The sequence below is a fragment of the Ursus americanus genome, chromosome 33 (genome assembly GCF_024610735.1).
Source record: "Ursus americanus isolate L20-20 chromosome 33, mUrsAme1.1.p, whole genome shotgun sequence".
Lineage (NCBI taxonomy): Eukaryota > Metazoa > Chordata > Mammalia > Carnivora > Ursidae > Ursus > Ursus americanus.
This window is the reverse complement of record NC_142159.1, coordinates 853,131-879,606: the sequence shown is the minus strand read 5'-3', so window position 1 is coordinate 879,606 and position 26,476 is coordinate 853,131. Positions and strand designations below refer to the sequence as shown.

Sequence of the window (26,476 nt, the reverse complement as noted above, 5' to 3'; positions counted from 1 at the left end):
GAGACTCTGGGAAACTCAGAAACTTGTCTGAATCATATATTCCAATATAGAGAGAAAATATGGAATTTTAACTTAGCTCTGGCTCCAAAATTTATTGCTTCTGCTATGGGTACAGTAAATAACTACTCTTAAGTCATTCATATTTTCATTCATTTGAGAGCAAGATAGCAGAGTGGCTAAGAGTTCAGTCTTTGGACTCAGCTGATCTGGATTAAAATTCTGGCTCCATCACAGACTAGCTAGCCCCATGAGGGCCCTGTGCCTCAGCTTCCTCGTCTGTCTGTGGGGATATTAGGAAGGACCTCATAAAACCTGCAAAAATGAAATGAGACATGAACAAGTGCTTAAAACAGCGCCTGGTACTTAGTAAAGGCTTAATGAATTTGAGCTACTGTTATTATTAACTCAGCCAATATTTATTAAATGACCACCCTGTTCTAATGCCCCTCCTGTATGTACTGGGGCTGGAGACTGGCATGCCTGCCTCCCGCAGCTTACATTCTAGGGAGGGAAACCCGCAATAAACAAAATTTAGAAATTTTATGTTTTTCAGTATGAGTAATGAAGGTGGCCAAAAATAGAGCATGGGGGGATGGGTAGTGCCAGGGGCGGCTTGAAATTGAAAATGGGCTGTCAGAGAAGGCATCACGAAGTGACATCAGGCAGAACCCACAGGAAGTGAGCAGGGAACATTGGATATCCAGGAGCCACGTGGATATCCGGGAGCAGAACATTCGGGCAGAGAGAAGAGTGAGGGTGAGGGCCTGAGACAGGACGAGGCCTGCCTTCAAGGACCGGCAAAAGAGACCGCGTGCTGTTAATTTTGTGTGTCCTCGTGGCCAGGCCGTGGTGCCCAGCGCTTTGGTCAAACTAGCTGTTGCTGTGAAGGCACTTTCTGGATGGGATGGATGTTGCCATCAGCAGACTTGGAGCGGGGCGGGTTACCTCTGCCGTGTGGGTGGGCCTCATGCAACCCTCTCGAGGCCTTAAGAGCGAACACTGAAGTCCTCCTGAGCGAGAAGGAAATGCTGCCTCCACGCGGGAACACAGAACTCCTGCTGGAGTGTGCAGCCTTCAGACCCCAGACCCCAGCGACTCTTGCCCGAATCTCCAGCCTGGGCCGGCCTGTGGAGTCCAGACTTGCCTGCCCCGCACGGTGGGAGCCAAGTCCTGCAAAGAAACCTCTCTCCGCATACACGGTCTGCATCCTCTCGGCCCCGTTTCTCGGAAATCGTCCGCCCCGCGCGGGCCAGGGGCGCAGAAGACGGTGGGCGCCGCGGGCCCGAGCGGGGGCGCGGGGCGGAGCCCACGGTGTGGGGCCTTGCTGCCCCCGGGAGGGCGGCGGCCTTTCCGCGGGCGGCGGAGTCGTCGGGCGCTGCTGAGCAGAAGGGCGGCCTCATCTGACCTGCGTGCTCAGCCGCCCTGGCTGCCGCGGCGAGAACGGACCGAGGGGCGAGGGCGGAGCAGGGGGACGCGAGGAGGCCACCGCCGGGACGCGGGGACAGACGGACACGCGCTGCTGGCCCGGACCGGAGGACAGAGAAGCGGGTGAGGCCAGGGCTGCGCTGACGGGCTTCGCGCACGGAGCGGTGCGGGCTGTGAGGACAAGAGGGGTCAGGGACAACCTCGGGGCTTTGAGACGGAGCCGCCAGAAGGACAGCGCGGTCATTTCCCGAGACCGGGAGGCGCTGGGGGGCGCGGTCAGGGCGGCGGTGCGAGTCAGGAGTCTGGTTCCGGACGTGCTCTGCTGCGAGGCCTCGCGGAGCCGCGGCCGCGGCGTGTCCACACCTGCGCTTCGGGGCTTGGGCGGCGACGTGCGTCGGGCAGCTCGGAGGCTCCTGGCCCGAGACCACCGACCACACAGGGGGGCGGGCGGCGCTCCGCCTGGGGCTCGGGCCTGCGTGTCCCCGTCCGTCCGCAGCTCACCAGGGGCTGCGCCTGGAGCCCCTGCGGCCCCTTGCAGCGCCCCCTGCGCCGCCCCGCCGGGGTCCCCCAACCCAAGCCGCGGGCTCGGGGCCCAGGCGGGGCCGGGGACCCCCACACCTCCTCCCCACGGTTCTCTGCGCGGGGTCATCACACTGCGGGTCAGGGGTTCCCAGAAAACAGGAACAAACCCCAAACCCGGTTACCCATTAACCCAGGCCTGAGCGAGGGCCGCGTGGACGGGCCTCGTTTTCTCAGCCCAGCTGGTTACAGTTGGTCCCGGGAAGGCACGCGGGTTCCCGCTCCTGTGCCAACCTCCGTTAATGAGGTGTGGCTCTGGGTGGTGCCGTCTTAACAAGAGGGAAGGGATGTAGCCATCGATGAGCCGTGTCTGCTATGGGGACAGGATCTGAAAGTGGCCGTTCGCGTGCCTCGTCTACCTGCAGATACTCACGGGTCTTGACTTACGAGGGCCCGTGCGGTGTGGGTCAGTCAGCCCGCTTCCTGAGATTCTCACTCAGAAAGGGAGATGCTTTCAGTCCTGCCTGAATCAAACAGAAGAGACCCCAAAGCCAACGCGTGTCACCGTTCCACACACCCCACCAGCTAGAGAATGAGGGCTTCCCAGCAGCCCTTTGTATCAGAGAACCAACTACAGGAACAGAATTGCAGGCCCTGGGGAGGACATGACTGGCGACCCCAGCTCACCGCTGTCTTTCTTAGTGGGCAGGTGACCTCCCTGAATCAGGAGGTCTGTGTTTTGATTTAGCTGGACCACATCTTTCAACCAGCCTCAGGAAGGCAAAGAATTAATGAAATTCTGCTATCCAAATGAAACTTTCTTCCTTAGAGGCCACGTGATGTGGGTCTCCAAGTTAACCCCAGGCAGATTTAGAATTAAGCATACAGCATACCAACCCAAGAATCAAAACTTTAGCATTACTCTTTCTGTTTTTCCTTAAAGATTTATTTATTTATTTGAAAGAGAGAGAGCACAAGTGGGAGGAGGAGAAGGAGGGGAGAGAGAATCTCAAGCGGACTCTGCACTGAGTGTGGAGCCCCATGTGGGACTTGATCTCACAACCCTGAGATCACGACCTGAGCTGAAACCAAGAGTTGGACGCTTAAAGAAATCTATGTATATTAAGTTTTTTATACAAATCGACTTTTAAAAGAACTTAAGTTTTACGATATTTATAGGTTGGATTTATCAGATTTATACAAATGATCTAAATCCTCAGGGAAGTTTTGTTTGTCTCAGATAAGTGAGTCAGTATCACAATGCATTTATAGATGCACCTTAAAATATTTGAAGACGAAGTTTGTTAAAGGCCATTAGGAGCCCTTGCCAAAATCTGCTACATCTTGAAAGAAGATTTCTAAGCCGAGTTTTAAAGGTTAAGAAAGAACTAGTGTTTTGATTTAGTAATTTTAATGATAGAAAGGAATTGTGGACTCTAAAAATAAACTTCTGAATACTCTTTCTGTGCTCCAAAACCCTCAGGAGGGGACGCCTGCCTGGCTCAGTGGGTTAAGCTTCTGACTCGGTTTCGGCTCAAGTCATGATCTCAGGGTCATGAGATCAAGCCCTGAGTTGGTCTCCGCGCTCAGTGGGGAGTCTGATCGAGATTCTCTCTCTCCTTCTCCCTCTGCCCCTCCCCCACTCTTTCTCTCTCATAAATAAATCTTTAAAATAAACCATCACCAAATGACCATCAACAGATGAATGGATCAACAAACGGTGGTACGTCCATTCAGTGGAATACTACTCAGCAGTAAAAAGGAGGGAGCTTATTCACAGAACCTGATGGATCTCCAAACCATTATGCAAAGTGAAGGAAGCCAGACTCCAACAGAAAGCAGATGAGGGCTTGCCAGGGGCTGGGGTAGCACAAGGTGATTGCCTGCCAAGGGTGGAAGGGAACTTAGTAGGTAACAGAAATGTTCTATGTCACGATTATGACGAACTGAGTGTGCACATTGTCGACTCATCACATTGTCCATTTAAAATTGGTGAACTTATTGTATGTAAATTATACATCGATATTATTGCTTTTTAGAAAATAATACTATTCTCAAGGTCACCCAAACCTCCATATTCCACATGAGGAATAAAGCAGGGTCACCTTCTGAGAATGGACCAGAAAGGGGAATGGGTTGTGAGGAGAGAGGCCGAGGAATAATGTGCTTGTTGTAGAAAGCCCAGAGCCAGCTGGTGGAGAGGCAGAGTGGACTTCCATGTGAAATTTCTGACTATGAATAATCAGACCAATGACTTTTCTAGTCAGTTTAATGACTCTTTCCCAGCAGGTGTGGACAGGCAGGAAGTCGGTTGTAACCCAGATTCAGGTTTTGTCTGGTGTATTATCCATTGCTGTGTGACAATTACTTCAAATTGAGTGTGTTAAACAACACACATTCATTACCTCACAGTTTCTGTGGGTCAGGAGGCCTGGCACAGCTTACACGGGTCCTCTGCTCAGGGGCTTACAAGGCTGTGATCATGGTGCAGGCCAGGCTCATCTGGAGGCTTCGCTGGGGGGAAAACCACTCTCAAACTCATTCAGGTGGTTGGCAGAATTCACTTCCTTGTGCTATATGGTGGGGCCCTGGCTTTTTGCTGGCTGCGGTTGAAGCCTGCCCCTGAGGTCCCAGAGACCACTCACAGCACCCTGCTCCATGGGTTTCTCCAACACGGCCACTGACTTCATCAAATCTGCAGGGAGAGTCCCTTTCTCCAGGTGGCCAAGACAGAGTCTTACGTAAGGTAAGGTACTCGTGGGGGGGGGGCATCTCATCACCTTTGCCATAGTCTATCAATTAGAACCAAGTCACAGGTCCTGCCTGCAAGGGATTGATTATTCAGGGTACGGACACCAGGAGGCAGGGGGTCATGGGGGCCATTATAAAGTCTGTCCCCACACCTGGTGACTGCAATGGAGGGAGGAGTGGGGCAAGGACTGAGGTTATTTGAAGGGGTGGTTACAGATATGAGGGTCCATAGGCTCTTAGCAAGGTAAGGAAAGAAGTGAAACCAGGAGGTGACCAATGGCTGAGAGGGGGTGGTGGGGTCAATGATTTGAAGACCTCTGTGAGGTTGGAGAATTTTTGCCATGGGAAAGCTGAGCACAGGGAGCTCAGAGGAGAGCACTTGGCGGCTGGAGGATGGGAATCAGGATTCTCCAGAGAAGCCATTTTTGGTGGTGGTAGGTTCTGTGGGAGTGGGCAGTTGAGGTGGTGTGAAGGTGGTGCTGGAATTGGAGAGGCCTACATGGGCTCCCTGCTCCCACCCTTGTCCCCTCTCAGTCTGTTCTTCACATCGTGACTCCTAATATGTATGCCAGATCCAGTGTCTTGTGGACAATAATCCTCCCATGCCTTCTTGCCTCACTCAGAGTAAAATCTAACATCCTCTCATGACCTGTCCGCCACCCCTCTCAGACTTTATCTCCTGCCACTCTCGCCCTGCTGTCTACACCCCTGCTATACTGGCCTCTGGGACTAGCCCTTGACCCTCCCTGCCTAGAACACTCTCCCCTCTGATAGTTGCCTGGCTCCCTCCCCCTTCCTCCCCTTCCTCCTTCCCTCCCTCTCCTTCCCTCCTCCTCCTTCCCTCAGCCTCTTTCCCTTCCCTCCTCTCCTCTCTCCCCCTCCCTCCTTCCTCTGGTGTCAGTTCAGACTGCCATCCTAGGTAAAATCGCGCCTTCCGCCCATCACTCTCTGTTCCCTTATCCACCCCATCCTTCTTCCCCATCAAGAATTCCATGTATTTATGTATTCGTCTAGGTGTTGATCATCTGTCTCCCTCCGTGAATCTGGGGCTTTATTTACTGCTGTATCCCAGCACCTCGAAGAGCGCCTGGCACATAGTCAGCACTCCCTGGGTGTTGTTAAGAAGGCACACAGAGCTGGCTTCTATGTCTTAAGGGGTGGCTAAGTTGATACTGGTGGGCGTGAGGCCAAAGCCTTGAGGTGTAAGCCAGGAGTCGTTGTGGAGGTCTGGGTACCCCTCCCACCCCGATATGTGGAAGGGGTGAACAGAGAAGATGGAGCATTTAGTAGGCTTTAGAACCTGGCAGTTAAGAGCTCTGCCACCTAACAGCTGTGTAACATTGGACGAGTCACTTAATCTCTCTGAGCTTCTGTTTCTTCATCCGTAAAATGGAGACAAGAATAGAAACAAAACCTGAACTGCGGAGTTGTGCGGATAAACTCCGACCCCACATGTAAAGCACTTGGTACCGGGCTTGCATGTGGCAAGTGCTCAGTAATGGTTGGCTAATGTGACGGGACTCCTGCGTGCCTGCCTGTGATCCATGACCTTCTACTACTGTCCAAACACGCTCTGCCATTTGCTGTGTTTCTGATCTGGGGGCAAATTATTTTGCCTGAAATATGACTGGGTTTCTCATCTGCATTCCAGAGATAATAATTCCTGCCCTGGCTCCTTGACCAAATCGTGGAGGGGCGTGAGTGAGGTACCCTCCCTGAAGGCGCTTAGAATGTAATGTGCTGTGCCTTATGGAGCATTCTTACTGTTCTTTCTCATTGACTGATTCCTTTTGGGGTTGCTGGAGTTGTTCATTATTTTACTGGGGCTCCATCGGAGCATCTGGGTACCCGGGCTGGGGTGGTACACACTGGACTTCCTTGAGCAGAGCAGGGCAGTCCAGACCTGGCCCAAAGGCCTGAGCCAACCCTGACTTTAAAATGGCCCTTGGGCTCAGGGCAGCATAGGCTGGCCAGCCAGCTTTCTGAGATTCATGGGCTGAATGACACTCTTGCTTCTTTCTACTCTGACATGAAGTTTAAAAAAAAAAAAAAAGTCTTGAGAGCTAGGGTCTTTGGGGACCCAATGCCTGGCCCCTCTTCACCCACCACTGTCAAGTAATTAGAGGGGCATCTCTGCAGTCCTACTCATGAGACACTCAACTTTCACAAACAGAACCCACAGTTCTGTGAGGTCCAGCCTTTCACCGGAGCTCCAGGCTGGCTGGGTCCCAGACAGCTGGAAGAGAAGCAAGCAGGACAGTCAGCCTGGGTCAGGGAAGGTACGAACATCAGTCAGGGCCTCCTCCCCAGTGGGGAGCCAGGATGCTGGAGGGAGGCCCTCAGGGCGCCTTGTGGCACACAGTCCCTCCAGGGGAGGCTGATCACCTGTGGGTGAGGACCACTGGTAACGAGCCCTCCCACTCTTACACTGTGTTTTCTGGGGGACTTCTCCGGAGCCCTGGGCCCAGTGCAGACACAATTCGATTTGAGGGTATCCAAGCTACCCTTGTGGAATCAGAGAATGGTGTGGAGTATCTATACCTGGTTCCTTAAACTCAAAGTAAATTGACCTCCAGATCATGTGTGCACGCATTCCCCCCCCCCCCCACACCCCCACACACGGCAGTCAGTAGCTTCCGATGGCCCTCCCAGGCTGGGTGGTAAGGACCAGGTGACAGAGATTATCTGTCAACATCCATTCACACCTATTGTAGAGAACAGGGCTCAAATGCATTTCCCAGCCTCCTTTACAGTTTGATGTGGCCATCCATCAAAGTTCTCACCAACCGAAAGTGGATGGACATACACAGGCTACTCCTGGGTCCAGACTTTAAGACTGGTCATGCCTATACCAGGCTCTTGTTCCCTTCCTGCTGGCTTGAAACCATGGAGACCTAGCATCAAACATGTAGGCACAATGCCCTAGGGGATGACAGGGAATCAAGATGGAAGGAATCTGGGTTCTAGAATGTCTGCATTGAGCAGACATTCTGGCTGACTTGGAATATTCACCAGGAAGTTACACAAGAGATAAATAAGCTTCTGTGTTCTTTCATCCACTGAGTTATTGCTGGCCTCTTTGTTACAGCAGCCAAGCCTTACTCTCACCAGCACAGGGGAGAAAAGCATGGTGGGATGAAGGCTTCCCAGGCTAACATAACAGTCCAGCCCACCAGTCCTTTAGGTCTACCACTGAATGTCTTTGGCTTTGTAACAGGAGGCAGTTTGGGAAGGAAGCAGGGTACTGTACCGGGTAAGACTCAATCAGATAGACCTTCATTTTCATTTTGACTAGAACATTGATTAGTATTGTAAATTTTGGGTGCTTTCACTAACAAATTGAGTCTCAATTTCCTCTTCTGTAAAATGGGGGATAATAATAGTACTCACTCCCAGGACTATAGGGAGGATTATATGAGATAATGTAAGTCAAGGGCTCAAAATGTTTACTGTTATTAATGGAATCAGCTGATATCCAGGCCGATTTTTCCTACCCTCTTTCCCCAGGAAGAGGAGAAGGAAGCTAATATCTTGGGTTTTCCACAAAGTAAAAAAAATACTCAATGACTCTTGAATGACTTACAAATCCCCAAAGCTTTTTTTTTTTTAAAGATTTTATTTATTTATTCAACAGAGATAGAGACAGCCAGTGAGAGAGGGAACACAAGCAGGGGGAGTGGGAGAGGAAGAAGCAGGCTCATAGCGGAGGAGCCTGATGTGGGGCTCGATCCCATAACGCTGGGATCACGCCCTGAGCCGAAGGCAGACGCTTAACCGCTGTGCCACCCAGGCACCCCCCCCCAAAGCTTTTAACACAAAATGTTTCTTATGCATCTACCATGGGCCAGGGACTAGGAGGGGCTTGGAGGACAGAGATGCCCTTGTGGAAATTAATTTCTGCTTTGCTTCTCAGAAATATCAGTTCTTTTTAGGCTCACAAACTGGAATCCAATTCACCTACTGAATGGAAATTCATGTTGAGTAGGGAAGAAATCCCAACTCTTCTTCACAGGTCCTTACAGGATGTCTGGGCTCTGTTGCACACAGGTTAAGTCATCATCTCTGGGGCCTGGGCACTGATATTTTTTAAAAGCATCTAAGTGTTTCCAATGAATAGGTAGACTTGAGTCTGGAAACTCCTTCTCCCAGGCACTACCCCAAGCAAGACTTTCTTAAACGGGTCCAGCCTTGGCATTTTCCTTGGCATTCACCTGGCAAAACCTTCCGTGGCTTCCATTGCCTATAAGTAAAGCCCAAATTCTGCACAGCACCCAAGGTTTCCCCCAATTTGGATCTGGTCTCTTTCCACTAATGACACTAACGGCTAACACTCAGATTGAGCGTTTCCTATGACCCAAGCCCTGGGCTGAGGGCTTTCTGTGGGCTACCCCATTCGCTCTCCCCTAACTTTAAGAAATGGTGCCTTGGCTTAGTTGTCTCACCTGTAAAATGGGAACATTCCAAGGAAAGCATTACCAACAGTACCCAGTACATAGTTAGCACTCAGTTAATAGCCATTACTGCATCATCCCTACTTTATCAATGAAGAAGTTGAGGTTTAGGGGTGTTAAGTAACTTGCCCAAGACCACAACCCTGATGAGTGACAGAGGTGGAGGCTGGACCCAGGAAGTCTGGCTTTAGTGCCTAGGCTAGCCCGCCTTCCCTCTGTCCCTGAAGGTCTGTGCTCAACTTAGAACCAACTCGCAGGGCGCCCCTTGACGTCTTCAGGTCTTTGCACAGAGGTTCCCTGTGCTGGTAGAAGGCCTCCTCTGGTGCTCCTTCAGGAAGCCTTCCTCCCAGCTGTCCCCTCCCCCATGGCCACCCCAGGCAGAGGCAGACATCCTCTTTGGGTCCCCCCAGCCTCCTCAACAGGCCCCGTTCCATTCTCACCTCAGCAACTGTCACTAGACAGAGGTCCCAGGCCCGCGGGCTGTCCGCGTGCGCACCCCCTCTGGCTCCACCACACCTGGCCTGGCATGGAGCAGACCTCTGCAAATGTTTGTCGGATTGATCGCAAGCCAGATCCATCAGGGCCAGAGTGGAGAACAATACCTGCTGGAGGGATGCCTGCCTGTTCTCAGCTGTCAGTGTACGCTCCAGTGCGAGCACACTCACACTTTTCTTTGGCCAGAGCCTCTTCACCATTTGCCAGAACTTCCAGTCCCTTGGCCCTGCCTCTTGCTTTGCTCTCCAGCCTCCCCCCAAAGCCGGCCAGTGGGGGGTTCACCCCTCAAGGACCTGTATCATCCAGCGGCTTGAGTGTGGAAGATTCCTCACCTCCCCAGTTCATTTATTTGACAAATATTTATTGAACGACCACTTAGAGCTAGGTACGGGGCTTGGCACTGGGTCCAGGGTGGAGTGCAAGCCACACATGGTCTCTGGCCTCACAGAGCTTACGTGCTGGTGGGGGAGACAGTCAACCAAGAAGTAAACACACACGGATGTGCGATGGCAAGTGCCTTAGGAAGGGAAAGAATAAGGGACTTTGAGATAGATGAACTAACTATTCAAGCACAGTAGTCAAGGAAGCCTAGTCTGAGGAGCTGAGTTTAAGCCAAGGCTTGAGGGTATAAAGAGCTTGACCATGCAAAAGCTAGGGGAAGGGCATTCTGGGCAATAGAACAGCATATGGCACGTCCTGGAAGTGGGAACAGGCTGGAATGTTGATGAAATGAAGGAAAGTCAGAAGCACAGCGAACAAGATTGGAATTGGCTAGAAGTCTGAATGGGATGAGAAGAGGAAGAGCTTGGATTTTATCTTGGGAATCGAGTAAGTGTTTTACGCCAGAGTCAGTATGATATGATTTGCATGTTTAAAGCTCTCTCTGGTTGCCTTGAGAACTGAGTGACAAAGCAAGAGGGAAGCAAGGTGACCTTGTGGAGGGCAGTGATCTGAGGGCAGGTGAAATGGCCAGACGAGGGTGATGGCTGTGGGCTCAGAGAGAAGTGGATGGACTCCAGAGATCTTAAAAAGTAGAATCCTTCAGAGGTTTTTAGAAGAACTAAAACAACTTTATTGGATGCCTGCTACAGCCCCAGCAAGGGGGTAGGAGTCGGGGACACCAGAAAGGCTTGGGACCAGAAACAAAAGATACAAGTCCTCAACCACAAAAACAAATACATAGTCACCTTTCCCACCCACCATCTCTTGGGGACAATAAACCCAAGATCAACTCAGATGCTGAAAGTTCTGTGCCATTCCCACCTCATTCAATGGTGTCAACAAATTCTTCTGGAATTGGGTCCTGGAAACGTGGAAGTGGGTTTCCCATATTCTCAGGCTGTGAAGTTGCAAAATTGCAGGACTGCAGCGCTGACCTGGTATCCTGGGAGCAGGGAGCCGTCAGCTGGGATAGCCCGGGAGAGGAGGACGAGGGGCCGGAGGAAGATTAGGAGCAGGAGCAGGAGAAGTCCTTCCTGCCCTTTGGGACAAAGGTGAAGTCGGGCTCTGCCTTCTGCCACCTCTCTCTGCCCACCTTTCCCAACTCCCGGGAGCCTGCTGACTTGCCCTCGTTGTCTGTCTCCATCAGGAGCACTCCTGGCTGGTGACCCACTCCCTGAAACACTGCCCTCTCTCCCCGCGGCTGCACATCTTGGATGCCTCCAGGAGGACAGAAATCTGATCGAATGAACACTGAGGACTGAAAGAATACATTAGCTTGTCATGCCTCCTGGAGGAATTGGCCTTTTCAAAAGAGATTTCTGGGTCATTGAAATGATCTCTGCCCTCTGCCCCATTTCTCCAAAAGGGCCCTTTCCCCCAGGGTTTTTGGCAAACTCTATGTCTGAGCCCAAGGATCTCCTCAATTTAGTCTCTGGGGAGGGTAGTTCCATCAAAGGGTGGGGGTGAAAGAATCTTCCCAGGGGTGACATTCGAAAGAAGTATTTACTAACCAGTGCGAATAAGCACCAAGGAGTCGCCGGCTGGAGGACGCCGTAGCCTCTGGTCGGCCGGGCATTAATCAGCGTGGGGTCCTGGCGGAAAGCCACATGGGGCAGGGGGGCATTTAGAGGCCCTCAAGGGAAGCAGGTATTTGCCAACAAGCACAGAAGTGGCTCCACATTTTAAAAACTAGCCTGGCAACATGGGTCCAGCTGAATGTCAGTCCCATGTCTGCCCCAGTCCTGTCCAGTCTCTGCTGTTCCGCCGGGAATGGTGGCCAGGCCATTTGTTCCCTCCGTTAGAGGACAAGCGGCCAGGGCTGGAGCTGGGTCATGAAATGGCCTCTGAGCAGAGCCGGCTGCGTGGCATCCCGGGTGAACAGGATCTCAGGCCCTTGACCCGCCGCCTGACCTTGAAGGGCCGAGCCGCCTCTGACTGTCCTTCCTCTCGCCCCTCCTTGCAGTTATTTTTGTCCCGCCTGACAGCCCTTGGCTGTCCCACAGTCTGGGCTCTGCGAGCCGGATGCAAACCAGGCAGCACAAACGTCTGGTGCTGAATCCCCAGAGGGCTCCTCCTGGGGCGCCATCACATGGGAACGTGACCCTCCACGCTGTGCACCCAGCAGGGACCAGGCATCTGGAGGATGGTGACCGTGTGAGAGGCAGGGAGCTGGGTTCTCTGCTCCATCCCGGCTCTTGTCTGGGAGCGCTGTCCCAGGCCTGGTGGTAAGGACCCCCTCTGTTTTAGAGCCTTATTGCTGCCCAGAAACCTCCCATCTCTATGCAGGGAACTGTGGGTAAGCTGGAGGGTAGGTGTCTGCAGCAGGGAAGACCCCCGAGCAGGCCCTCCTGGGCCCCTAAGCCCCGGGCCTTGGTTGCAGTGGACAGGGGGGCCTGTCCTGTGGTTCACTGCAATGGGGTGGGCAGGGGCAGCCAGGGGTTCCCCAGAGACCACTTTGTGGCCCCTGCTCTGTGACTGTCTCCGGAAGGGAGGCAGACACTGTGGGGGCCTGGGAAGGCCGCAACAGTCAGTCACTGCTCGGGCTGGGTTCCGAACTCTCTAGGCAAGCAGGGGCCTGAGGCCATTGTGCCTTTTAGGTTCAAGCTTTGTTCCCAGACCTTAGATTCCTGCCTGCTGCCCCCTGTGTGCCGGGACAGGAAAGAGTCTGGGCAAAGCTTATAGGGGCCCTCCCAGAACTTATCGGTCCCACATAAGAAATGAAACCAGGCCTCTAAGATCAGAACAGCTCCAGGAGAGCTGGATTGGGAAGCTGGGACGGACAGTGAGGAGGGGAGATGGGCCAAAGGAGGAAGGGGCCTCTGACAGGTGAGGAAGATGTCTTCACAGAGAGATGAGCCAGGCCAGGAAGCAGGGCAGAAGACAGCACTGTTTTTAGAGCTCCTGGAAAAAGAACCCTCCTCACTCCTGCGGAGAAGCCAGCTCAGAAAGCCCCGATTTCAGTGATTTCAGAGACCCAGGAGTGGCAGAGCACAGCTCCCGCTGGCCTCCCAGCTGCCCCCGGGGAAGAGGGCCTGGCGGCAGGAACAGCCACATAAGCAGGGGACCCCACGATGCTGGGGGGCAAGGGGGAAGAAGATCGTAAGAGGGGTGCCATGTGGCTGCTCCTGGCAGCCCTGATGCTGGGAGCCACAGGCAGGGGGGCAGCTGGCCTCTCTAGGGGGCGGGCCCTCCGCGTGGAAGATGCCCCTCGACTGGGCAGCAAATTCCTCCGGGCTGGCAGGACGGTACCAGCGGCTCTGCGCACAGGAGTGGTTCGGAGGGCCGGGATGGGGTAAGCAAGAGAGGAGGCGCTGGGGAGGACGGGACCGGGCACTCTTCCCAGGATGGTGAGCTGGTTGCTCGGGGCTGACAGCCCTGGACAGCTCTGGAAGAAGGACCAGGGCCAGGCAGGGAAGGCCAGGGGGCCAGTGGGTGTGGGAGAAGGCTCCATTTCGGCTGCATAGCTGTTGAGGTGCGAGAGAAGACGAATCCGGACAGGGTCTGCTCGGCTGCTCGGCCCTTCCAGGACCCCCAGGTACCTGATGACCTCAGTGAGGCACTCCCGAAAACCAATGCTCCGGAAGTCCACTGCCAAGGCTCGGGCGTCAAAGAATCCTGCAAAGCGAGGCATGATGAGGGTGTATGCCAGGCAAGGACCAAGTGCTAATCCTGGGGTCAGACCTGTGTGACCATGGGGATGCCACCTCACCTCTCTGAGCCCCAGTCTCCACATCTGTAAAGTGGGAATAATCACCCCTACCTGGGGGAGAGGGCCTGCATTGTGAGGATCAAATGAGTTCACTGAACTACGAAGCATGGTAAAATGGAGAGTACTGTTTTCATCGAAATTCACAATGAATGCAGAGAAGAAACTTGGCGACCAAGATAATGTCATTTAAGTGGGCGCCTGCCAGGTGTGAAAGGCCTATGCCCACGGAGGCATAGAACAACCCTGCCTACTGGTGGGCATGCATACTGGGAGGGGGGGCACAGCCGTCATAACCGGGGTGTCTCCTCAGAGAAGGCAGCAGAGAGTCGCACTGAAGCCTGAGGTCTCTGGAGGTCAGGAGAGCAGAGTTCAAATCCCAGCTCTGCCACTGAACTAGAGGCCTGACCATGGACACGTCTCTTAATCTTTCTAAGCCTCAATTTCCTGGGCTGTAAAATGGGTGTATAGTAATACTTGTTGCACAGGGTCGTGAGGGCAAAATTAAACGCAATGGTGCCCAGAAAGAGTCCATGAATTCAAAGTTAACCATCACTTACACTTGACCCTTGAACAACACGGGGCTTAGGGGCACCTCCCCCAGCGCCACTGAACACCTGAGTAAACTTTTGACTCCCCCCAAAACTACTAGTAGTGGGAACCACCAGAGATCACTTTTTCCTGTGATAGCAATTTCCTGGAGAGACGGACTGCTCAGGTGGAGATGATTAGTGCCGCATGAGGTCTTAAGCAGATACTCGCGATTCTTGAGCTCACCGTGAGAGCGACAGGAGGGGGCTAGGAAATTATGACCCGAGTACAGCATGTACAAACCAGTTACGATTATACTGCGTCTTCACGTTTACATTTCTCTCCACTGCAAACGGCCCCGTGTGCGGTCTGAGACGGTTTGTAGGAGGAAGTTTTGCTAAATTTTAACTTCAGTAATAGATGTGTGTATATTTTATGGTAGTGAGTGATAAAACAGACTCATATCTACATTTACTTTATGCATTCATGACACATCTAACTTTTTCTTAATTTTTTCAATATTTCTAGGCTATGTGGTGTGTCTGCAATTTTTTTTTTCAAACGGTTGCAAACCTCCAAAAGTGTTTCCACTTAGTGCAAAAATTCTGCCTGTAAGTGAACCTGCATTATTCAATCCTGTGCTGTTCAAGGGTCAACTGCACATTACTGGCTTGGCCCCCGGAGGCGTGTGAGTTTGTCCCCTAGCCTGAAGGGCAGTCCGGAAAGCAGGACCCCACTCTGGTTCTCGGCTGCCCCCATCAGGCTGGGATCCTCAGTCTGGCTGGTTTCAGTGAGGTCTGACCAGGTGGCCTGCCCACAGAGGTATTCAGCTCTCACGGCCTTTCCACCTGCCCCTCTCTCAACCATCCTCTGTGCAAAGACAGACCAGCCTCAGTGAGCACTGGCCTCATGACTATGGCTGCAAATATCTGGTCCCCGGTTCATGGCGGAGGCTCCCACAGAGGGACAGCTCTGCAGGAAATGGTGTTTGGAGTCAGGCCTCCTTGGGGACAAGACCTTACTCTGCTGTATACTTAGCTATGCGACTTTGAATAAATGCCCTCAGTTTCTGCATTTGCTGTTCTTTTTCAGCTACCATTTTCTGAGTTCTTATTAAGTACTCAATTTGCATTATCTGATGTAATCCTCAGAAAAATCCTATCCTTATTCCCATTTCAGAGATGAGAACACTGAGGCATAGAGAAATTAAATCACTTGTCAAAGGTCATAAAACTAGCAAGTAATAGAGCCAAATCCACAATTCATGGGATTTCAATCACTTCAGTTCAGGATTCTAACCCAAAGCCAGCGTTCTAAGTCACAGTCCTGTCTTCCCGTTAGCCCTTGGCCAGAGAAGGGTGATGCCAACAACCCCCAGCTTCGAGATTCTTGTGGGAATCAAATGAGATAACACTGGTGAAAGCATTTTTGAAACTGTAAAATGCTGGCCAAAATATTAGCCACTATTTTTCTTTGAATTGGATACCCGTAAATGTAGTTGCACAGGTCTCCCCCACTGGTTGATTAGAATCAGAACTTTTCACTGTTGGCCATGCATTCCTTTGGCTGAAGTTCTCGAAGTGACCACCTGCATCAGGGTCATTGGGCGTGCTTGCTAAACTTGCAAATTCCTAACCCCCAGGCCAGGCCTCCTGGCCCAGAGTCTCTGGGGTGTGCCCTGTGGCTGTCTGCCCCCAGATGATACTGCGGCTCACTGAAGCCTGAGAAGCACCAGGCTGGGTCACTTGAAATGCGACTTCCCCCTCCAAAGGTGGCCAAGTTAAGGTTTTAGGACTTAGGTTTTTGTGGCCCAGGTCTGTGGAGCTTTCAAGATTTCTCAATTGTGAAATCGCCAAAATACACAGCGAGGCTTCATGCAGACAGAATTTCCATTTGTCCAGAAGTCTTTTTAAAGCCACAGTTCCATGACTTCACTGCAATGGACCAGCCCAAAATAACGGCACGAGTTACATTTGGGTTCCACTAAATCCCACAACGGATTTTCAACTGTGAGCGTGACCTATGGTCCCAGCGCTGCTAAGGACACGGTATGATCCCAGCACTAGCCCAGAAGGCACACCAGTGAACATCCGTGGCTAAGCATCTCAGGCAGCCTCCTCTTGGGATTTCAACTGGGATCCCAGTGAGAATGAGTGCATTCAGGCTAAGGCTTAAGGAGAGTGGGGGTTAAGGTGGGGGGGGGACCCATAGGGACAGGTCATCTATGCAGACCTCCTCCAAGGGCTAAGCCTGGAAGGAGTGGAGTTGAGGACAAGCTGGGGACCAATGAGGACACTGACAGCGGAGAGGGCACTGCTGAAAGGGGAGAGCCGGGCTTTGTGGCTGCTGCACCTGGGCCTGCTTCAGCCCCACCATAGGCCGTGAGCTCCTTGAGGCCGGCGACCACATCTGCTTTGCTCACCAGTATATCCGCAGGGCCTAGCCCCCAGACATGTGTTTCATGAATGACCCCCGGGACAGAAGAGCATCGGTACCTGTCCCACCAGTGGCGTGGAGCATTTTCAAGTGATCCACTGTCATCTGCAGGACCTCGGCCTTCTCCAGCTTGGAGGAGCCCTGTGTGCACAGAAGACAGAAGTGTGAAGGCCTCCAGCTGACCTCTCGCTCCCTTCCCTGTGGTGTCATCAGCCCTCACTGGCTCCCTGTCCCTATCTTCCTCCCATTCCACCACGGCCTGTGGGCAGGCTTCTGCTTCGGCCAAGGCTTCCCAAACGAACAGACTCTCTTTAGTTCCCATTTCAGTCTGCACGCACACTGCACTGCCGAGCGTCCTTCCCGAAACCCCTCCCCCTGTGACACCACTTCTGGCTTCTTCCACCACCTTGCCCTGCCTGTTCCCTTACAATGGGGCTGTTCCCCAGGGGGCGCTGGCTCCCTTTTCTCACGTGGCACATTCTCCCCGGAAGGTCTCATCTACCTCCACAGCTTAGCGCGCCATCCCAGAATACCACTCCCGCGTACCCACCTGCTTCCTAGACCAGCTTCCCCGGGAATCCAATGTCATGCTCGCCACACCCAAGATCTAGCTCATCCTCTTAGCCCCGCAGCACCTGCTCTTCCTCTATTCTCTCTCTTGAGCAATGTTCGCTACGCCTCCAGCATCACCTGGTCTCCCAGGTGAAACCTGAGGGTCAGACTCTCCCTGTGAGCTCCTGAGGGCAGGTGCCAGGTCTAGGTCACGGCTGGGCCTGTGAAAATTTCAGTGAACGCCTGTGGAATGACTGACTTGTTCTCACCAGCATAAAGGAAGGCCCATGACCCATGACCGTGCCTTGGAGCCCAGGGTGGAGAATCCTTGAGACTGTCCAACTGATTTCACCTTCTGACTCCCTTCCCACTGTCGCCTTCGTCCTCCACATGGACAGTGGCAGGGCGCTCACATCCCCGAGAAGCCTGTTCTGCTTTCAAACAGCTCTGGAACTGTCAGCAGTGCAGAGGGCGAGGGGGCTTTCAAGTCACACAGTTCTGTGGTCCGGTTCTGTTCTGCGACTTCCTAGCTGTGTGATCGAGTGCAAGGTACTTCACCTCTCTGTGCCTCAGTTTCCTTCCCTGTGCAATGGGCATAATCATCCCTACCCTTCAGGATCATTTTGAGGATTCCTTTCAAGGGGGTGATGGACAGAAAGGCGCAACATCAGAGACACCAGCGTAAATGGAAGTTTCTGTCCCCTTTCTCCCTGGCAGATATTAGTGGGTGACACATATCGGCAAACAAGGCACCAGTACTTCAGGCAGCTGCTACCAATCCATGCGGCATGCCACGAAAAATGGGCCGTACCTGCCACCTGCGTGGGGTTTCCTCTGGCACCACCAGGAATGTCACATACCTGTTTCTCAAAGGCGGTGGGGACCAAGCGTCGCAACTCCGAAAGGCTGCTGTTGATGCGGTCTCGGCGCCGCTTCTCTATGATCTAAAACACAACGACAGGATTTTACTCGCAGGCACTTCGCCAGTTTCCAACATGATTTGATGGACACGGACTCATATCTTCCCTCACAGTATTTTTGTGAGGGAGGGAGATCTGTTGATACTTTATGGAGGAGAAAACCGAGGCTCAGAGAGGGGCAGTGACTTGCTTAATGTCACACAGTAAGGAAGTGCAAAGCTGGGAGTGGAACTCCAATCTCTTGTCTTGGTCAGCAGGGGTGATGTTCAAAATGCTTAACTGCAGGTACAGCAGGAGACGGACCCATCAGAACAGGGACACCAGCCACAGCCCTGCCGCGGGCCCTGGAGGCTCCTGCAGGCCCAGGTTACCTCTGCAATGGCGGGGTGGTGAAGAGGCATTGCTTCCATCTGGGAAGGCCTCTCATTCACACGACCTCATTCTCACCTCACCCTACTGGTAGGAGAGTACTGATAGCAGAGCAGACATTATGACCCCCCATTTTACAGATAAAGATGGGGGCTGGAAGGAAGTGGTTTGCCTAAGTGAGTGGCAGGGCTGGTCTCTGCCACATTCCAGGTCTTTGTACGCCCAGGGCAGAAGCACAGCTGCATCCTGGGGGCAGAGTGGGGCCTGGGATGAGGCCGCAGAGAGGCAGCCAGGGAGCCTCCTTCTTCTGTTCCTCTCCCCCGCCCCTTCAGCACCCTGAGAGGAAATGAAAGTTCTGGGCTTGGAGAGAAGAGGAGGAAGGCTGGAATAAACAGTAAGGGCTAACTGTGTGTCAGGTCTTGTCCTGAGCATATTACATTAATTCATTTAATCTTCAAAACAGCCCTGTGAGGTAGGTACTCTCCTGGTTCAGTTACACAGTTGAAGGAATGAGGCGCAAAGGTTAAGTGGCTTGCCCAAAGTCTCTCCCCTAGCTACTGGCAGAGCCAGGATTGGCCCTCAGGCCGTCTAAATGGGGGTGATGTTTCTGACCAGGGTTCTCCGGACAAGGCCCCTAGGGACTCAGGGCAAAGATTCGTCGGGCAAGTCCGCAGACAGACACTCACCCCTCTGCGTTTCTTCCTGGCTTGCATCTGCGAAGGGCTGGGGGTGGACAGCGGCCTGGCCATCTGGCTGCAGAAGAAGAGAAAGGCTGATTTTTCAGAGCTCGGGGACCATCTCCCTGGCCTGGGCTGACCTTGCAGGAGGCGGGGATGTGGGCGGGCACAGCCCCCTCCCAGGCGGGCCGTGGTCTCCCCCGCGGCCGAGGACTCCCAGGGGGGGAAGCGGCGCAGGGCAGGCGTGGGTGGGGACCCATGGCTCCCCCCACCAAGTCGCCCCTGCGCTCGGTTTCCTGCCCCAGGGTCCCGAGGCGGCTGGGGTGGGGGGTGGGGGGTGGGGGCTCTCGGCCCGACCCGCTCGGCCTCGCCCCCTGCCCCTCGCCCCTGGCCGGGGGCGTCGGGAACCGCAGCCGGCCGCCGCGCTCCTGCAACCCGATCCCGGGCGGGGCGGGCGAGGGCACGGGCGGCGGCGGCGGCGGCGGGGCCGGGCCGGCGGGTTGGGTTTCAGAGGGAGCCGCTGGGAAGAGCGTGGAAAGAGCAGATGCCGCCGCTTCCCACGGGCCGGGCGCGCCCGCCGCCCGCCCTCCGCCCCGCCGGCAGCTGCCGCCTCCTCCCACGCAGCGCGGCCCGGGCGAGGGGGAGGCGGCATCTGGGTCACAGGCCCCCTCGGACTCTCAGGACGCTGCCCTGGCCTCCCCCGAAGGCCCCAGCCCCGCTTCGCGTCGGGCCGCCCCTCTGCAGGCGGGCCTGGCACAGGATGGACGTTTGCTCGCACCCCGGGAGTCCCCATCGCGGCGAAGAGGCTCAGCCCCGGGGTGGCTGGAGCTTTCCTTCCCCGACAGACCGAAATCTCCAGCCCAGCCGCTCGCCCCGCTAATTTCCTGCTTCAGAGGCTCTCCCGGAACGGAGGGGATTCACGGGGTTGCACGGAGGGCCATTCATTTGGCCGACACCCCGGAGGCCGCATTCGGTCCAGGGCTGGACTGGATGTGGTCAGCCAGGCCCCAGCTCCCAGGGGGAGATGCCCTAGCAATGAGTAACTTCAGACAAGGTGACTCCCTGCCATTTCCAAATGCAAAATGCCACACATCTGAACACGGACCCATAAGCTTGCCTCCGACTCAACCACCACCTGTGTCTTCCCCCTGGGCTCCCATCTCAGCAAAGGCAACCGCATCTCCCAGTTCTGTGAGGCCACCTGGCCACCACTACTTTTGATTCCTCTTCTGTCCTCACCCACCTCATCCAAAAGTGCCCATTTCCATTCCAAGTCTGAGATACATCTCACCTCTGTCCTGCTTATTTCCACTGCTGCTGGGAGGACCAAACCTCTGTCACCTCTCACCTGGACGGCTGCATGACTCTATTGCTGGGTCCCTTTGCACCCCTTTCACTTCCTACAAACAGTCCCAGTGATCATTTAAATACACATCTGATTTTGTCACTCTCTTAAAACCCCTCAGGGCCTTTCCAATGCTTTTGGGATCAAGGCCATCATTTTCATGTAGCCCAGCTGGCTCTTGTCACCTCCTGGACTCAACTCTCCTTTGCTTTGTGTGTCCCAGCCTGTGAATGCTCGACTCCTTCCTGTGGTCGCACATACTGTTCCCCTAGCCTAGAGTTCTCTGATGCACCCTGTCTCCCCACCCCCAAGCCTCAGGCTCTTTGCCTAGTACCTTCTACCACTGTTCAGAACTCAACTCAAATGTCAGCTTCCTGGGGGAGGCTTTTTTGACATCCTCCCTCCCACTAGATAGCTCCTGCTCCATCCTCCTAGCATCCTGCAGTCACAGATGTATGCCCATTTGTTGTTTTTTACGTATATGATTATTTGATTAATGTCTATCTCTCCACCAAGTGCGTAGGCTCTCTGAGGTCAAGAACCATGCCTGTCTCATTCACCATTGTAGCCCCAGTACCCAGCAACTGTTTGGAGCACAGCAGAGCCTAGGGTTGAGCTCCCTCTTCTTCCCCTCTTTGGCATCACTGGGGAGCACAGAAGTGACACCATAAAACCTACCTCCTAGGCCTTTGTGGAATGGGGGCCTATGTGGTTCACCAGGAGGGTCTCAGTCCATGTGACTGCCGTCTTGGCATGAGAGCTTAGATCATTTGCATCAGCTGCTCAAAGAGAGAAGGTTGCAGGAGAGTCCACATCAACAGTGATCAAATCCCACTGCTATGTCCCTGGCCTTGTCCAGCTACATCTGGAAAAGGATATCTCCTTCCAAACATCTGCATGAGAAGAGCTGGTAAGAGGCCTATGAAGCTCCTGGGTGGGATGGCCCAGCACGCTAGGTCCAGGGCTCAGATGGCCCGATCCTGAGATCTGTAGTGCAGCTTGTTTACAAAGCTACACTCAGGACAAGCCCCAGGAGCCAAGGGATACTAAACATGGCCTTTGTCCCCCTAGGCTGGATAAGGAGTCTCCAGGGGTATTGGGTTAACACTGTGCACGTCACTGCCCCCCAGCCTGATCCCTCCTCAGGGACCATCTGTCGGAGGCTGACGCACCCCTTGCAGGGCACGGTGGCTCTGCTATCCCTTTATCCTCTCTCCTGGTCACTTGTTCTCTGCAGTATTAGCCCCCTTCCCCGACTCCCATATCTGACAGGCAAACCTCACTTCACAGTTTTCTTGACATCGCTATATATATCTCCCTCCTTTGAGCCTAACAAAAGCCCCATTTTACAGATGAGGATGCTGAGGTTTGGAGACCCCAGGCAGCTTGCCCAGCCTACATAGCTGCTAAGGAGCAAAGCCAGCATGGGAATCCATGTCTTCTGGCTCCAAATTCAGCATTGTTTTCCCTCTTAATTCCTATTTCCTGTCTGTCTGAATAGCCCTCCAGTCCCCTTATCCTTAAAGCTCCCAAGAGCTCAACCAGAGCTCACTTCCAGGCTGTGATCTGGCCCTGACACTGGGGGGCGGGGGGGTGAGAGCTTCTTGTCTGACAGTCTGAAAATAAGGCAGATTTTCACGGACGCAGAGAAGATATGCTGACCACCAAGATCTGCTCCATGGGCCTTGAGTGGTCCCGAGCCAGATTTCTGAGGAGGTCTTTTGGGGGGGGGGGGAGGAGAGCAGCTTTCTAGGTGGTCTGGCTGCCAGTCCTGACTGCCCTCAGCACTCACCCTCAGGCCTCCTGGGGCACTCTCCCCCCACCCGGGGAACCCTTGCAGATGACCCCACTCATTTTGCATTAACCAAAGGCAGAATCATGATATCCCCAATGAAGGGTTTTCAGGAGCACTGAGCCCACTTGTAAAATTAGGCAAATCTGAGAGGGGAAGGGTCTGTTCCAGGCCACACAGCAAAGTAGAGGAAATTCCAGAACTGGAGCCAAGTCTCCTGGCTTTTAATCTTCCCAGTGCACCCCGTATCGTCACCCCCTCCCCCACCACGTGTGTCACATAGCCAGTACTCCTTGTTCTAGACAGTACTTCCACATTCACTTGTCTCGCTTATTGCACAACGGCCCTGTGAATTAAGTCTTATTGGGGCTATTTCACATTAGGAAAAATAATCATGTGATAGATGGAGTGACAGAGACACAAAGAGTTAAGAATCATGCCCAGCAAATCAAGTCTTCAGGCTTCTAGTCTTTTCATTAGACCAAGCTGCCTTGTGAACATGGCGCCCTCCAACTGAATGGTGACGCCTTCCAGAGCGACATTGGTTGGAAGTTACCTCCGGCTAGATCAGGGAGCTGTGCACTTTAGCTACATTATGTCATCGAAGGCTCACCCTATGAGGTAGGTGTTAGCAGCCCCCGTGTTGTAAGGGAGAAAACTGAAGTTCAAAAATGCCCACGTTGACGGTGGTGAGAATCAAACTCAGGTCTATCTGACTTCAAAGGCCACCATGTGCCTTAAATCATGTAGGAAAGACCCAGAGACCCGGAGCCAGTGCCTGACATATGACAGGTGTTCACTGAATGTTCACAGAGGGGGAGGGGAGAGAGAGGCTATATACTCTCAGTTGGGACCCAGCATGGAGGGGGTGCTGGGTTCAGATAGGAGATCTGTGGGTGATTTTCTCATATGGGGCAAGATGCCGCCACCAGGCAGATGCCCACAGTGACAATGGAATACACCCTTCTCCGTATTCTCACATCTCTGAATGTGAGGGATTTGTGCCCTGCCTGTGACCCCAGGGAGGCTGGCTGCCCCAGTCCCGTGGCCCTTGCCACTGTTTATCTGGCTTTCTTTGTACATGAAGCTCTTCTTCTCTGAGAGTTCCCTGAGGGCAGAGGCTTAGCAGGATACATCTGGGCCCCCCACGCCCAGCCCAGGGTCTGGGCCACAGCAGGCATCGTTCAGCACACCCTGAATTGAAGCATTGATGTCTGCTGGGGGGAGGGCCCTTTGGTGAGTGCTACAAAGAGGGGTCTATAAGTCAGCCTCTGCCAGATGTCCAACTGCTTTCTCTGCTCTGAGAGGGTCTGCTCCTCTAAGAATCTAGATAGTCTCTAAAACTGGGCTCTGGGTAAAAGGACAAAATGCCATGTAGGAAAAATCTGCCCACTGATCTTTTATGCCATCACCCAAATGCCACCACCTTCAAGCAGCCCTCCCTGTTGCCTCTGCTTATAAGTGACCTCTTCCTGCTTGGGTGCCCTCACAGCCCACAGTCTGTCTCTCTTTCCATCTTCCATCCTGTCCACGGTCTTTTTGTGACCTGGCAGGTCATCGGCCAAACTGCAAATTCTTGGAAGACAGAGCCAGCTCTCTGGCATCAATTTCATGCCTCTGATTCATGAAGACCCAATGACATTGAATTTGAGAGCCCTCTCCACCACCAGCACGTGGTACAGGGCCCTTCCCCTGCTCCTAGCAGGCGCAGACTCAGAGAATTGCTTCTCTAAATAGCAGTTTCTGCTAAACAATTTAAGAATGCTAATAAGTTGCATAGGAAATTGTATTATATATCTCAAAACCTAATTAATGTACAGGATGCAAGGGGGATATCTATTGCTTTACCTCCTGTTATAAGCCATAAATACTTGGAAGTTGGTGGCATTTTACTAGGATTTGTGATTGAGGTAGGATCTCCTGGACTCAGAAGACTGGAGTCATTGAAATGATGAATTCCCCTAAGAAATATCCCCAAGGATGAACTGAATCCCCCTTTCCAATCCTCCTGCTCTAGAGAATCAGGCTTGGATGAGCCAGGAAAGATCAGATAGCCACCTCTCTTTCCCACTCCATGTCTTCTTTTTATTTTATTGATGAGAAAACAGGCTCAGAAAGAGAAAGCAATGGCCCGAGGTCACATGGTGAGTTGATGTCAGATTTGGGGCTGGGACTCAGGCTTGCAGACTCCCACTCAGTCCCCGCTGCTCTTTCAGGGCTCTGGGCATCACGTGTTGGGTGCCTGACAGGAATTAAACATTTGCTGTGTGCTAAGCCCTGTGCTAAGCCCATGACATGCATCATCTTATTTGATTTTCCCCAGTAAACCTGAGATTGGTTCTATTATTTATACCCATTTCACCGATGAGGAAACTGAAGCTTAGATGGTGCCCAGAACTGGGGGAAGTAGCAGAACGGTACCAGTGGGGTTGGTTCTAGGGGTTTGAAGCAAGGCAGAATATTTACCAAGAGGTGAAAGACATGGGCAGCAGGGTGTGCGTTAGAAAGAGTGTTGGAATTGGAGACTAGGCCCTGCACTGGCAAGTCAGCTGTTATTTTCTTCGGTACCAAAACCTTAACTCCAAAGTCCAATTTGCTCAAGGGAGGGGAGATTTTCTCCCCCCTGGAAGCTTTTTGTGTACTACGTGGAGAGTGCACCCAAGCCAGGGTAGACTAGAGAAAGTATGGCTATTCTGCCTACTCAGCGGATTCCGGACAGGGGGTGTGGAACCGAGAGCCGACGAGGGTTTCCTAAGATCTTCAGGGAAAACTCCTCCGCAGTGGCCTTAACCTGGCGCTTCTACAGAAAGACGATCACCAACCGGGCGGGAAGACCCCAGAGCGGACCTCCGCTTCCATCCCGGCGCCCTGAGCCTGAAATGGCCCGGGGCGCAAAGGATCCAGACACTCGTGCGTGTCACGGCCCACGCTGCACACGTGCCCCCCACTCGCACTCCCAACCCCCACCCCACACACACCTGCGGGCCGTCGCCCACACCTGCATCTCCTGAGGCGGTACGGAGGACGAGTCCTAAGGCCCGCTGAACCCGTCCAGGCTCTCCCAGTATCCCCATCCGGCCCTCACCTCAGCTCGCCCTCGCGGCCCACGTCGATGGGTCCGTCGGACTCGCTGTCAGAGCCGTTCGGCTCCCTGGGCCGTTTCATGGCGAGCGCAGGCTCTGGGTCTCTGCGCGACCCGGCCGGCTCCCGGCGGAGAAGTCGGGCCCCGCCCCCGGCCCCGCCCCGGCCCCGCCCCGGCCCCGCCCCGGCCCCGCCCCGGCCCCGCCCCGGCCCCGCCCCGGCCCCGCCGCCCTTTCCCAGGGCCCTCTCCTGCGCCGCAGCCCCCGGCGCCCCGGCGCCCCCTCGCCCCCGCGGTGACGCGCAGGCCGAGCCGTGGGAAGGCCCCGGGCGGTCACCGCCCCCTCCGACGGCTGGGAGGTCCGGCTCCGCTCCGCCGCCCTGGCCGCCGCGCGCTGGGTGGCCTTGGGCAGGTGCCCGTGGAGGCCCACCTCCGGGGAAGCCAGGGGTCCCCGTCTGTCCCTGGTTCGCCCGGGGCGCTACGGGTCTCTGGGGGCGCCGCTCCGCGATGCCCCAGTTTCTGCAAGAGTCGAGCCCGCCGGTTCCTGCCTCCTGGGTTTCTGAAGGAGGCGGACACATCGGGTTTGGTGAAGTTGGTGGGGTGGCTGTGGCCTGATCCTTGACAAGAATCCTCCGGCAGCTTTTCCCGTGGGGGTCCAAGGCATGTGGAATGTGTGTGTGTGTTGGGGCGGGGGAGGCTCCAACGTGAGAGAGGCGGCTGTCATGCCCCCTAAGGGACGGCTGAAGTAGCGGCTGTACCACGGCTCGGCCAAGAGAACCGGGCTGGGGGGTGGGAATGGTGGGTGTCCCTGGGAATCCGTTCCCATTTATCAGACGCGGTGCTGGCCTGGGAGGCCAAGAGCGCCAGGAAAGGGCTCCACTCCCAAAGCTGTGGCAGGGCCTCAAAAAGGGGGTGGGGAAGTATTCTTCAGCCTCCCTTCCTGAGTCTCCCTCATGCAACCAGACCAAACTGTTCACTCAGTGGAGA

General features: G+C 54.1%; 1 protein-coding gene across 6 annotated transcripts; it reads right to left on the bottom strand.

Moving 5' to 3' along the window:
* Nucleotides 1-8,308: 8,308 nt before the first annotated feature.
* Nucleotides 8,309-25,630, bottom strand: HEYL (hes related family bHLH transcription factor with YRPW motif like). 6 transcript variants are annotated; one of them, XM_045771898.2, is made up of 5 exons: nucleotides 25,496-25,630; nucleotides 19,283-19,349; nucleotides 18,168-18,251; nucleotides 16,815-16,896; nucleotides 8,309-13,697 (listed from the first exon to the last, which is right to left on the bottom strand). In XM_045771898.2, exons 1-5 carry the CDS (start codon nucleotides 25,573-25,575, stop codon nucleotides 13,024-13,026), a joined length of 987 nt encoding a protein of 328 aa, XP_045627854.1. In that variant the 5' UTR covers nucleotides 25,576-25,630; the 3' UTR covers nucleotides 8,309-13,023. The 6 variants fall into 6 exon arrangements, with proteins under 6 accessions (XP_045627854.1, XP_045627859.1, XP_045627855.1 ...); XM_045771903.2 differs by having other exon boundaries at nucleotides 19,283-19,345; nucleotides 25,496-25,624; XM_045771899.2 differs by having other exon boundaries at nucleotides 25,389-25,521.
* Between the last annotated feature and the right edge of the window lie 846 nt (nucleotides 25,631-26,476).

Coding starts and splice junctions, on each gene's coding strand:
- HEYL (XM_045771898.2), bottom strand. CDS start 25,575: ATGAAACGGCCCAGGGAGCCGAACGGCTCTGACAGCGAGTCCGACGGA. Junction 19,350..25,495: donor GGCCGCGAGGGCGAGCTGAG/GTGAGGGCCGGA, acceptor CTTCTTCTGCAG/CCAGATGGCCAGGCCGCTGT. Junction 16,897..18,167: donor CCACCGCCTTTGAGAAACAG/GTATGTGACATT, acceptor CTGTGCACACAG/GGCTCCTCCAAGCTGGAGAA.